The sequence below is a fragment of the Mustela erminea genome, chromosome 8 (assembly GCF_009829155.1).
Source record: "Mustela erminea isolate mMusErm1 chromosome 8, mMusErm1.Pri, whole genome shotgun sequence".
NCBI classification, from domain to species: domain Eukaryota; kingdom Metazoa; phylum Chordata; class Mammalia; order Carnivora; family Mustelidae; genus Mustela; species Mustela erminea.
The window spans coordinates 1,896,181-1,910,055 of NC_045621.1; the positions used below are offsets into that span (position 1 = coordinate 1,896,181).

The following is a 13,875-nucleotide window of genomic DNA, read 5'->3' on the forward strand; positions in this document are numbered from 1 at the left end:
TGTTTATTTCTTATGCATTTATCATAACATTTTTTCTAATAAATAATTTTACAACATGGTAGGATCTGTCTTCAAGAATTAGCTGTTGGACCCAATTTTCACCACGTTGTCATGATAACCTCCACATTTCTTCACACTGGCTTACAAAAATATTTCCTTAATGGTTATTATTCAACTACAGATAAGATTCTATGAGGTTAACCCTAAAGTCACGACCTTACTATTTTATATAGAAAAACCCACTACAATCCAACACAAGGCAGTAATGTTCTTCTTTGAATTTAAACCCTAACCTGTACAACGACATTCAGCTTCCGCTCTACCAAGATTCCCATCTTCAGTTGCCTCGTTTAGACAAGCCACATAATCTATGCTTCATTGCATCTCACTGAGTGCTATTTTTCTTGGTGACCTTAGCTGGATTACACTAACGGATGATTGTTATTTTAGAGGACGTTACCGGCTGGCCTCGAATTCCTGGAGGTCCTGTGCTACCCTGAGGTCCTGGAGATCCGGGGGGCCCTGATAAGCCAGGAGGACCAGAGGTGCCAGGAGATCCCTAACAGAGAAAGAGCGACATGATGAGCAGAGACCCATGTAGAAGCCTATGGTCAACGTCCAAAGGATCATGTCCGTTGGAGCTTCGCATGGCTGAATGCAGTTAGTTACCTACCGTTGGGCCTTTGGCACCAGGTGTCCCATCAGTTCCTACCACGCCCTAAAAGACACATGAGAAGTTTATAAGACATTAAGCCATATCTAGGGTGGTCTTCGGATGTCTACCTGTATTCCAAAAGGAAGGAGAAATTTATCGTAAAAAATCAACCACCATTATATCACAAAACTCACTTTTATAACAAATTCCCTTTTCCATAAAATAGATTAAATTTTGCAGAGTTGACAAGAGAAATATTTTTTTTAAATTAGTTGCAAACATCCAGAATTCAAAGAAGATAAATTAAAATAGATCGCCTTCATTCTGATGTTATAAAACATGTCGAGCTTTCTGTTAAGAGTATCACTCCTAGATGTCCTGGGAACTTACGGGAAGACCTTGAGAGCCGACTGGACCTGGTGGCCCAGTTTCACCTCTTTGCCCCTGGGGACCTTCGGGGCCTCTTGCTCCAGTGGGACCTGCTTCTCCCTAGCAGGGTACAAAAGACATGTCAATTTAAGAAAAATATAAATGTGGTGTGGTTCGAAGGTTATTGCTTATTTGGAGCTTTACATCTTACACTCTAGTGTTTAAAGGGGTCTTGAGCACAAATCGGTTTACAAGGGCGTGTGCCTGACCGAGCTTGAGCAGCGGACTCCCCTTCATACCCTTCTGAGTGCGATGACGTCCTCCGCGTTGACAGCAGCATCAAGGGGTCGAGTTACCTGATAGCCTTATTTCAACCCAAGATAGACACCCAGATGGTAAATAAAAGTACAGTTGCCTAACTAAACTTTGATTCAGATAAATAGCAATTAATTTAAGTATAAGTTTATTCCAGGTAATATTAGGGTCATAGCTATACTCAAAATTTTTCTTTTTTTATCTGAAATTTAAACCTAAGTGGGTTTCTGTATCTTATCCAATAGATTAGGTCCCTATATAGAGCAAATCCTAGAGGGACCTCAACCTGGAATTTTAGAACTAAAATCCTGAGCCTCAGGGTGTTCATTAGCGACAATAACACATACAAAATCCCTATTGAACCCCTGAAATACAAAGAAGCGGATATGGAAGTTTCTCTTCATCCAGAAAGCCAGAGATCGTGGAAGAATTTAACAGGTACAGGAAAATCCTGGCCAAGACCAAAGATCTAGGAATTTGTTTTGTTTGGGGAGGAAGGGAGAGGCCAGGCAACGAATTTCTGAGAAAAACAATTTTGCGAAATGACTTTTTAAGCAGTTTTCAATAGCCAAGAGCCAGGGCTAGTAACCCCAGGAGGAGAAGGAAATATGCAGAGTAAACTATTATATAAACTGTGGTTCTAACGAGGTCTTCGCTAGAAGACCAGGAGCAGAAACCACTTTCTGCTAAGTCCTAGTCCTGGACATTGTGCGTCTTCTACCCTTAACTCTCTGGCCAGAGCTCAGTTGGAGGGTGGAGGGTCTCACAGGCAGGGGAAGGGATTTTGCATATTTTGGTCAGGGAGCCCAGGGAGGACTGGCCCTCCACGGCCAGGGTCTGTAGCAGCAGGACTAGGGTTTAGGGGAGCAGATTGGAAACAGAAGGGACCTCAGGAAGGTCCCAGGAGCTCCAGTGCACAGTGAGTTCTGGCGAAAAGAGGGGCTGGTGAGTGGAATGACGTACGGCATCATTTTAGAGCAGCCGCACCTCTGGGGCACAGAGTGTACAGACAGCAGTAGCGAGAGCCCGAAGAGTAATTTGACTTGATGATGCTCACATTTCAGAGTATTTGAAATGTCAGCTATGGACTTTGTCGTCGTTGTTGTTTGTTTCAAACACCAGTTCAAAGCTCATTTGAGTAGCACTCGCGGTAAGAAGCCTGGATCTCTACTGAGGGCATCACTTATCCTTCAACAAAATTCCATGAGAAGAAGTGAGGTGATTGCCACGGCCACAGTCACGAATCCAGTGAGAAAATCCCTTCTTTGGGAGGAAGGAAATTATTGCCAAGGCGAAGCTGGGTGTGAGGGGTAGTCAAAGGTATTGTGTTGTTTAACATTTGAAGTTTTCTGAATGTATTCACTAATTTAACTAATATAATCCTAATAACCTCCTGCTTTAATCCTTGAATTTATCATCCAAAATGCTGGAAGAACAAACTGTGACTCCGGCAAATGTAAATCATCCCAACAGAATACTTTAATCCATTCCCACGTGGAAAGCCAAACAGCCTCCCTGCCTCTTCCTCTAATGGTTGCACAAATGGCAGGGGCAGGGCGAGGAGTGAGGCCAGCGTTGTGTCAGAGAACAGCCTTTCGACAACGTCTGATTTATTTTAACCTCCTATTGTTTAGAACATTCTGCTGTTTATTACTGCCAGACACCGTATCCAGGAACAGACTTCCAGTTCAGACTAAGTTCTTATTCCCTGCAGCTGGCGCAGTTGTCTAGACTGGAGTCTAACGCCACAGACTCTTGGATATTGCAGTTGTTTGATAACAATTGTTGTAATTCTCTTTTAATAACACATTGTTCAGTGATCTCATTTTTAAATTTTTTACAGTTATTTTTTTCCCTATCATAATAAATGCTGAGAATGCTCTAGGTTTTTTCCTTAGTTAAGCAACCTCCATATAATTAACGAAATGCCATTCCTCACTTCAGCATTCATATAATCAAGTAATTCTTGTAAGCAAGAGCTAAATATATTAACATTTTACCTTCATCCCAGGATTTCCCGGAAAACCAGATGATCCAGGTATCCCAAGAGGACCCTATTAAAAGAAACAAGAAAAGCGATCAGACGTGGTTTTTAATCAATATCTAATTGAGTCATTTTTCATTCTTTGACGACTTTCTGTATGTTGACACATAAGAATAATCCACTGAGTACTTTCAAATCACAAAGATGATGTCATTTTATAGTAAGTACCTGCTGACATTGATAGGGAATAGAGCTAAAAGTTATGTCCAGTGGTATTAAACGCTTGTGGTGGTGTGTTAGAGAATAAGCCAGTCACAAACACAAATTGAAACAATGCTTCCTGAGAGATGTACTTTCTTTGTGCTAATCAAGGAATACAGTTTTTTGAAAGTTAGGTTTTGTACCAAAATCTAGGACTGCACTTTATAAAAATGATGCTTAAGAATCATGTGGGTGTTTAGGAGTGATATTTTTTCAGGCCTATATGTGGACATCTGTAACTATCCCATATCTGGGGAGGCGCGCGGAGTCAGGCCACTGATGCAACGGCCAGACTCAGAGGGACGAGTGGCTGTGAGAGGAATCCCTTCCAGCTCGTCCTGATTCTTCCTTGAGGACGTGATGTCATTCCATCCATTTTGTAGTAATAAAATCCCTTTTAAATGAGTCTTATTTTTTCCTCCTTTTTGTTTCCTCTTTTTGAAGAACAAGGCAGGACATATCCTAAGGGGAAATCATTTCAAACCTGATTTATCATCCTCGAATTTCATGCTTTTTCATCTATCCATCCAGCAGACCATGCTGTACTCCTGCTCATCCCGTATCTCATCTTTCAAAGTTTAGCTTGAAAGTTCTCCTAAGTCTTCCTTAATATCTGTATCTCACTATAGGTGTAGGTACAGCAAGGTTCCCTTTGTTGAACTTCAAGTTACACTCTACAACACAGCCCTTAGGAACGGCACCATACTACGACATGAATCGATAGGTCTCTCTTCCTCGATAGACACGGCAGTTCCAAAGACAAGTACTGCGTGTCTACCACCGTTTGATTCCCGGAGTCGGGGACACAGTGTGTGCTCTGCATGTGTCGTGAATGCGCCAACGGACCAGTACGGGGTTGAGTGAGGGTGAACGTCGTGCAGCTCACCATTGGCCCAGGCTTCCCAGGCATACCGTGTGCACCTCGTTGTCCCTAATTAGGAGCAAAAGAGACAAGATAAAATTACATTTTCTGCAGTATTTGCTCATAATTCATTTGTCGGAAAAAATTTCCCTGTTAGAACTCGGCTCTTTAGAGGGTACACTCAGCACTTACCTTTTAGGATTGTGATGACTATGAAATAAAGTGTGGAAGGAAGCTTGGCGTACGAGAATTTCTTAATAAGGGGCACCGATTCATAATTTTATTACTATTCTGAATTTTATATTTTTTCCATGGACCATATTCCATGCTGCTATAAGTCTTTAATCATTTTCTCAACTTTGGCATTAATATAAGTAGGCAACAAACGAACTGTGGTCATATGTGATGTCGACATTAACAGAAACTACGTAAGCAGTGCACAGGAACTCCCTGTGCTACCTTTGCAACTTTTCTGTAAACATAAATCTATTTCAGAACAAAAAGCAAGGATAAAAGCTGACAAACTAAAAAGTAGGCAGCAATACTATATTCTCATTTAAAAGAAAATATTCAGTTCGTTTGAGAGTTGGAGTACACATACTTACAGGAGCCCCCTGCGGCCCAAGCCTCCCTCTTTCTCCTGGCATTCCCCTCGGACCCTACGGATGAGAGAGAAAAAACACCTCTGAAGCATTTATTTGAATTCTACGGTAGTTTGACTACATCACTCAGTTCAGTGGAGACTCACTATTATCGGCCACAAACGGTAGTATTTCCAGGAGCGACTTCGGGTATGAAAAGATCTCTGCCCATGGAGATACCTACTGCCTCTTACCTAAATAGATTTCACTTAATGTACCTATAATGGGTCAAATCTACAACAATCCTGATTTGAACACTAACTAAAGGAAAAAGAGTAAGAGCCTTCAGTGGTTAAGAACAATGAAACGCAAGAGGCCTTTGCTATTCAAAGGGTACAATTCTCTGAATGTTCTTGTCCGTCAACTGGTGATCAAGATTACATCATCAGTTAACATATTTTCTCCATGTCTTTTCATTTCTCTTTATATAGTGTAAACCAGAAAAAGAAAAAAAAAAACCCAAAGAATTAAATTAATACATACCATTGGACCCATGGCACCCATTGGGCCAGTAGGGCCAGCTTCGCCCTAAAGCAAAAATGAGATTACATTATAGTGTGAAAAACCTACAACAGATACTCAAATCACCGTTTCCAAGTATATGTCATTTTAAAGGTGTATTTTCAATCTGAACATTTGGAAGACGTACTTGAAATGAAGGACCTCAAAATTCTGTTGTATTACTTTTTCTTAAAGTGAAATAGCAATTTAGTTTCTATAGAAAAAATTATAAAATAAAAGTGAGGTTGTAAACAAGATCGGTGAAACTATCACATCTGTTCACATTAATTAGTATTAAAAAGGTAATTATATGTTTATGTCTGATTATACTGTAGCTCAAGGAAAATGTTACAAAGCTAAAATTGACTAGTATTCCTTTAAGATTTATTGTAGGAAATTGAAAAATAAAACAATTAAATCCAAAGCATATACACACACACACACACATATATATTCATACATACACACATCATGCATACACACACACACACACACACACACACACGTGTATGTATGTATTTTCATGTATCTCATGATGCTTCCCACTAAAAAGTCCTCTGTACTTCTTTCATGGTCTCTTTAATTCCCTAAAACATAGACACATCTTGGGAAGAGACAATGGCCACAAGGCCCTGAAGTCAAAAAGGTATTAAATAATGAGGCGAATAAACCATCTAAACCTCTCAGATACTTTTAAAGAAGAAAAAACAGCGGCTGTGTTTTAGCAGGTGAATTCATAGCGCCATCTTCACGTAAGGAAAACACCCGTCCTACACTGGCAGAAACAAGTGCCTATTCTTGGTGGCAAAGTTAAGAATGTCACATATCCTGCCAAATCTATGGCCACTCATATATAAGAATTATATTTATCCACTCAACTATACTCCTCTTTCCTCCAAAATGCAAGGGGGTTCTGAAAAGTTGGCAGGACATGAAGCAAACCCGAAATGAGTGGGGCGGTTAGGGTTAGGGTTCATACACTTACTTTGGAACCAGTTGCTCCAACTTCACCTTTAGGGCCTTCAAGACCTTTGTGTCCCTAAGGAGAAAAATACAAATTTGTATTTTACTGCTTTTTTAATTCCCAGATGTGTAAAAGAAGAACCAATCAATGAAACAAGATGGGATTGGGAGGGAGACAAACCATAAGTGACTCTTAATCTCACAAAACAAACTGAGGGTTGCTGGGGGGAGGGGGGTTGGGAGAAGGGGGTGGGGTTATGGACATTGGGGAGGGTATGTGTTTTGGTGAGTTCTGTGAAGTGTAAACCTGGCGATTCACAGACCTGTACCCCTGGGGATAAAAATATATGTTTATAAAAAATAAAAAATTAAAAAAAAATAAAATAAGCTCACAGAAAGTGCCTTATAAAAACAGGTATTTAAAGCTGTTACCCAGAATGTTTCCAAATTCTCAACATTTTTTGAAAGCCTATTCGAAGAAAATTAAAGCACCATTTTGAATTTGCAACATCTTCACCTTTCAGATTTTTGGAACTTCACAGAAATTTAATCTACAGCTACAAATGAAAAACCTATGGTGGTTTTAGAGAAGACAAGTAATTGTGGAGTTTCTATAGTTATAGAATATGGGTTATAACTAGGGGTGACATTCAAAATAATAATTAGTACAGCAGCAAGCATTCTAATCAGAAGCTCAACTACTCAACACAGGGGCAGCCAGTATGTACTTATCAGATATCACCCATGCTTTTGATATATAGATGACAGATTGATAAATAGATATGTAACTTTTTTTTTTCTGGAATTTTGAGATCTTTTTTTCATTTGAGGGTAAGTCTTTTTTTCATTTATTAAATCCACACATATGCTTATCCAAATACTCAATTCTATTTATCTAAAACATATTGAAAACATATAAATATCTATTCTTTCCACATGTCAGAGCCCATTAACTTCATGGTTTGGAAATGCGGAAAATAGAAAAAATAGAAAAATAGTCACCAAGTATTTCTTTACAGTTTACTTTAGCAAAATTCATACAAAATAGTAATTAACAATGATCTTCTTTAATTGTTAACTCACAAGGAAGCACCTTCAAAACTACATTTTATTGAAGTTCCTGTACTAGAATACAGAAAAACTGAACTACACAAATACTGAAAAGTTAAAAATCTCTTAACTCTTTATTCCTGGCACCACTACCACAATTTACAGGCAATATACCTGACATAATTAAATAAAAATGCAAAAGCTATAGCAGTTAAAATATGTCGTCTGACACTACACTGCATTGACCCGTAGCAAACCGGGGTGATGAGAGTCCTGAGCAGGACGGGTTTCCTGTTTTAGCTGCAGTAACTTCTCCGACTGTGGACCATTGTTCCTTCTGGGACAGAGTTCTACAGCTCCTCTAACACCTGTGGGACGGCTGTCTCAAAGTAACCTACAGCTTTCCTGACAACTCCTCACTCTCTCCTGCTAAGAACTGTAGCATTTCCTTCAGAGTTTTTTAGAACCTTCTGCTACCATATCTACCGTTTCTACCACCAGATCCATAACCACCACCATAGGGACTGCCTGAGCTTCTCTCTCCAACACTGTCTCCCTTCATAGGTCCATAATTTGACTGCTGCTGTCCACTGTAATTTCCAAAACCATCATGGCTCCCACCACCACCTCCAAAATTTCTTCCTTCATTATAACCATCATATCCTCCACCAACACTACCATATACACGTCCTTGATTTCCATGACCTGGTCCACCACCACCACAGCCTCTACTACTACTATAAACAGGACCCACCACCATCGTTGCCGTCATCACCTCCAAATCCATTATATCCACCATCACGTCCTCCCTAACTCCTCTGTTCCCACCACCTCTACCACCATAGCCTCGTCCTCCACCAAAGTTACCTCCACGACCCATAAAGTCGCCAGATCTACCTCCATGACCCTTGTGATCCAGTGGACTACCTTCTTTTAGAAAAGGCCTTCTCTACCTTACCATCATGCCCATGAATAGTGTGGTATTTCTGAACACAATTTTACCAACTGAATCATGATCATTAAAAGTTATAAAAGTAGACCCTGTCCTTTTTCCAGTGTCCCTGTCTTCCATAGCTTGCATGGTTTCAATCTTGCCGTAGTTTTCAAAGTAGTCTCTCAGGTTTTATTCTTCTGTTTTCTTTAATACCCCCAGTGGAAGTGTTCTTCCTGCTAGACGGACACCAGGCTTTACAGAACCCTCTCTGCAAACAGCTTTTCTTGGTTCATTACAGGCTCATGAACCTGGCATGGCCAAGCGCACACTGCTGCTGCAGGGGCGTTTCCCTCCACTCTGAGTGGCACATAATTTCCATATCTGTACTTAACACAGAATAATTACGTTTTGTCTTGAGCTATAAAGAGAGAAGCATTCTATGGCCCTCCAGACCTGGGCTGACTGGACCCCTCCCATAACCTAGTGCTCTCTCCAGTATCATGTCACTTACCCCACCAAGCAGTCATTATGTCTTTTGGTGACTGTCAACCTTCTGAGCCTGAAGTTGAAGGCTATGGGCTTTTTACTCATCACTGTGTCTCTTTTGTAGCACAGTATCCGGCATACAGTAAGAACACAAAATATATTTGTTTATAGAATCAAATGAAATTCAAAGGAAATATAAAAAACATATTGTGAATTTGGTAACCACAGATGAATACTGAGACCACAGCCAGCTAAGGACAACTGACTCATAGAACTGTAGCGAGGCTGAAGGTAAGGCTCCCAGACCCTGCTCAGTTAGCCTTAGTATCTGAAAGGACTATGAAGAGTTAAACTTACTCGGTGACCCTTCAGGCCTGGAAGACCAGGAGCCCCAGGAAATCCTCGCGCTCCCTGGGGGGGGGGGGCAGGAAAAAAGATAAGGCATTTGAGAGTCATTAATAAGAATAGGAAATTGTTTAATATAATTTTGTTCACCAAAAATCTAATACTATAGTTTTTTTTAAGCAAAATACCAAAGGAAAGAAAGGAGCAATATACTTTAACCTGTCAGAACACGCCGAGGTGACCGACGTTCACAAAGCAAACCCCCTGTTGGGAGTGGAAACACGCCTTACACAGACACATGGATTATTGCCAGGCATCGATGTGACGACGTTTCCAAATTTTAAAAACTATATCACTGTGTTATAATTAGTAGCAAAACATGAAACAACACAAAAACAAACCAAAAGCCCAAACCAACAAAAACCAGGAAAATCAGTCTGAGTCAACGTGTTCCGTGTCTGAATCAGCTAGAACAGCTCATGTGGAAGGAAATCAGGGAAGGAGCTTACAGAAAACTACACATTCTCTACACGCGCTCTCCTGGGGGCAGAAGAGGAAACACGTCCGTATGCAGCAAGATGTTCCACGTTCTCTGAACGACGAAATATTGGCCGCAAAACAGGATTAGAAAGATCACAGGAAAGTGTGATCAACGGTTTACTTTAAGTCACATGTTCAGGAGAAGCTTTATGGGTCTGTGACTGTTTCAAAGATTAACTTAAGAAAGGAAATATCCCACAGGAGGTTTGGTCAGGAAATATGGAGAGAACAAGTTGCACCGTAGACGCAATAATTCCTTAATTTGTACTAATTTTATGCATCCTCCACCTAACCATAGTAAACTAAAAAACTAGAAATCAAACAGAAAATTAAGCCTAAATGGTATGACTATTTGGAAATGATGCTGGCGACTTTTTCCTCAGACCCTCTTAAAATAGATAAGGACCCAGGGACTTAGTTATTTTCACTGTCTACATTAATTTGGTTTTGAAATGAATGTCATCACCACTGGCACCAGTAGCCCGAGTGCATCGATAGCATAGATTGATATTAGTTACTATCAATTATTACTATTAATCTGCATATCCACGGCACTTAGCCTATTGCTTATTGAGTGGTCATCAATGAATAATCACCAAATAAACAACAGAAGAAATGATCTAAGATTTCTCTTAACACTCACAGCACTTTTCCCAAACCTTTCCTAAGGAACTTCTCTTGTGCTAATGTGTTAGTACGGAAAAGCCTGTTCCGTACATCACTGCCTTCATTCACTGTGTACCAAATACTCAAGAAATGAAATTATACGATAAAAGCAAAGCAATCATTCCTCTGTGACCTCTTGCAGGGAAAACGTGTCCATGGTGCTCTAAGGAGGGGTTATAATAGTAAGGGCACAGCAAACCATGTTCTCTGAACAAAGAAACTTCCAGTCATTCTTCTGTTTCCACAGCCCTGCTTACAGATTCCTCACTTCAAGAATTTCCTTTAAGTCTGTCCACTGGAATGTTCCCCTTTACTGATATTTGTTCCCCCTCCTTCCTGAGCAGGAAACTCCATACCCTCAGCCTATAGGAGAAGTGCTGAGCTGAGCTATTTCAGATCGTTAGTTAGCTTTGAATTCTCGTGGTCTGCAAGGGAATTCTCATGCTCTTACTCATCTCTAACACAACACGAAACTGAACCAGATGTACTAGGACTCATAAAATGTTCTCTTTCTGCTGACCGGAGGCTGTCATCACAGGCCAGCCACATGTGCTGTTGCACAGACCGGCGGAGCGCATCTGCCACATGCTGGCGGGGCCGGCTTCCTCCCCACGGAGGCCTCGAGGACAGGATGTTCGAGAGCGCGGCAGGATGGGGTGCGGGAGCCTGGACGGGCCGACGTGGACATCTGCGCGAATGACTGAACCGCATGCCTGTGTCTGCACTGACTCCCCGGGCTGATGGGGCAGGAAGGGCAGAGGGAGAGAGCAGGGAGCCGGGGAACTGGTTTTATGTTTGAAACAAAATAATCCTTGGAGCCCCGTAAGCTCCCTTAAAAGATGAGCACTCATTAGTTTAAAAAGAAAAAAATAACCCAAACCCAGCATTGGACTTCCTGCACTTTCAGGAAATAAGTGGAGAGTAATTCAGTACTGTCAGCCGTACCGAGTGGCAGAAACATCAGAAAATTATAGGAAACGTCGTAAGTGCAAAGTCGAACCCATTTAGGGGTTATCAGACAAGGTAAAGCTTTAAGAGCAAGAATGTTAAGAGGATGTTTGCTGCTTCTCTCTCATTGTCCCCAGTGCCCGGGTAGCACATCCTGGGAGAGGGTCTATCCAAGTAGCGTGAGAAGGATGGAAAGGTGAGTTCAGAGAATGGCCACGTGGCCCAGGCCCTCAATTCTGGTGGAGCGTGTTAGCAGGGACAGGTCCTTGTAGCAAGCCAGGGGCATGAAAAGCTGTGTTAGGAGTCATCAGTGGAACTTGTCATTAGATTCTAGGGCCAGAACATCTAGAATTTCAGCCAACATGAGGGTTTGAGGGGCAGCCAAAGAGGCATCCTGTCCATAATTCATTGTTCGTGGTGTATAAATAAACAAATCCATAAACTCTCAAGCTGTTTTTTCTGACGTGTAAACTGTACAATATAAAAATATTAAAGACAAATGGGGTTGGGAGGTTGTGAAATAGAAGCAGGTCAGGTTGGTGACTTCGTAAATCTGACATTCCGTTTGGAGAGTATCCGGTTAGGTTATGAAATAATTATCGATCTCAGGAACAGTATTCGTGTGGAGCCGATATAAAATCGGAAATTGGAATCAGCCGTCCCTTTGGCAAAACGGACTGTTCCGCGATGACAGAAGGGAACATATCTTGATGGTAGTGTCTAGTGCACATGTATATAATAATTACAAGGTAATTTTACTGTTCTTTACTTTCCAAAGTTTGCCTCTGTGGCATCGTATTGAGACGTACAAACTTACCGGAGACCCCGCAAACCCCACTTCACCGGGATTTCCATTTCTACCAGGTTCACCCTTTAAGGGAAACAAACAAAAAAACAAACCAGAAAACAAGGTAAGAGGGAGCAAAGAGGATTAAAACGCTCCCTTCTGACACTAGGTGACCAGTCAACTGCACCTTCTGACACTAGGTGACCAGTCAACTGCAGACACAAGTCTTTTTTAGAAAGCCATGTCCCCTCACCCCCAAGATCGGAAGCTCATGCCCAGTGTTGTAGACAACGTGAGAGTGAAGCAGGCATTGTTTCTGGTGGGAATCTATTACAGCAAGTCAGGTGTGAGGGTTTCATTAACTTACCCAGAAAAAGAAATTAATATAAGTTATACTCACCTGACCTAGCTCACCATTTTACAAACATCAAAATTTATACCCACATGAACACACAGGTACGTGCTATGAATTCTACATGAATGTGCGGCACTGAACTAAAGCAGTTTCTTAGAACACATCTTGTCATTTCTTTTCTTGTGATAAAATAATTAAGAACTACTAGACATATTTTCTTTATGATGAAATTCAATGTAATCTGCTGAAATAAATCTCTTTGAAACACAAAGAGGAAATATTTACTTGGCTTAAGATCACACAGAAATTAATGGTTTATCCATGATTTTAACCTAAACTTTGGTACAACTAAGAAAAAAATCCAGAAAAACAAATCTGCTTTTGTATCCAGTTCTTAGATCACATGTTATTACTGTTAAAACCTGGAATTGAGTCTTAACTTTAAAAATCCAATGGAAGAAATGGCTTTTTCTGCACTAGAGAACAGTATTGGTGCTATACTATTAATACATCAAAAATTTCCATTTAATGAAGACTTCATTACATCATACAGATGTTTTGCCATTAGAGCCAGGTACTTTTTTTTTAAGTTCACTTAGAGGTTCCATCAACAAAATTGACAACAATTCTAGTATCTTACGGAGAAATCACAATGGCAAACCGGGGGAATGCAAGGAAGAAGCTGGAACCTAATAATATAAAATCAGCAAAATTAAGAATACTTTCAGATTTTTGTATAACTACACTGAGTTCTCCAGTTTTGCATGTGTTTAATGAAAGCTAAAAGCAAGGGAAATACATTGGGAGTTAATAAATAATATCCATGTTAACACCGTCATTCCTTCTTAACCTCTTCAAAATTTCAAAGTGTAATGAAGGCAGGAAGCTTACATCTTCCCCAGGTTTTCCAGGAGGGCCCTCTGGTCCGCGTGCTCCTATCGGACCCTAACAACAAAGCAAAACAAAAAAAAAGAATATTTACTTATATTTGCCCATGCCTACAAATGATGTAATTAAAATATTCTCGAGACAAGTATCAGAGAAACTAGCTTTATCTGTATTCTGAATTTTACGTTGCATGCCTCAGATTATGTGCTCCAAGGAAAAAAATTAATTTCATAAGAGCAAATATCTTGGTATGGTCTGCTAACCGTATTCGAGGCCTCTGAATTTAAATACTCTCCCTCAGAAGCATAACACAGGCCTCCCAAAC

The 13,875-nt window shown here is 40.6% G+C and overlaps 1 protein-coding gene across 1 annotated transcript in view; it reads right to left on the minus strand.

The window, feature by feature from the left end:
• The window catches only part of COL5A2 (collagen type V alpha 2 chain), a 134,928-nt gene that overhangs the window by 35,488 nt on the left and 85,565 nt on the right, over positions 1–13,875 (minus strand). Inside the window, exons 11-21 of the mRNA XM_032354139.1 lie at positions 13,554–13,607; positions 12,338–12,391; positions 9,379–9,432; positions 6,574–6,627; positions 5,571–5,615; positions 5,052–5,105; positions 4,471–4,515; positions 3,340–3,393; positions 1,046–1,144; positions 674–718; positions 461–559 (exon numbers count right to left, since the gene is read on the minus strand). Coding sequence (XP_032210030.1) covers positions 461–559; positions 674–718; positions 1,046–1,144; positions 3,340–3,393; positions 4,471–4,515; positions 5,052–5,105; positions 5,571–5,615; positions 6,574–6,627; positions 9,379–9,432; positions 12,338–12,391; positions 13,554–13,607 — 657 coding nt within the window. The remainder of the gene's footprint in view (positions 1–460; positions 560–673; positions 719–1,045; positions 1,145–3,339; positions 3,394–4,470; positions 4,516–5,051; positions 5,106–5,570; positions 5,616–6,573; positions 6,628–9,378; positions 9,433–12,337; positions 12,392–13,553; positions 13,608–13,875) is intronic.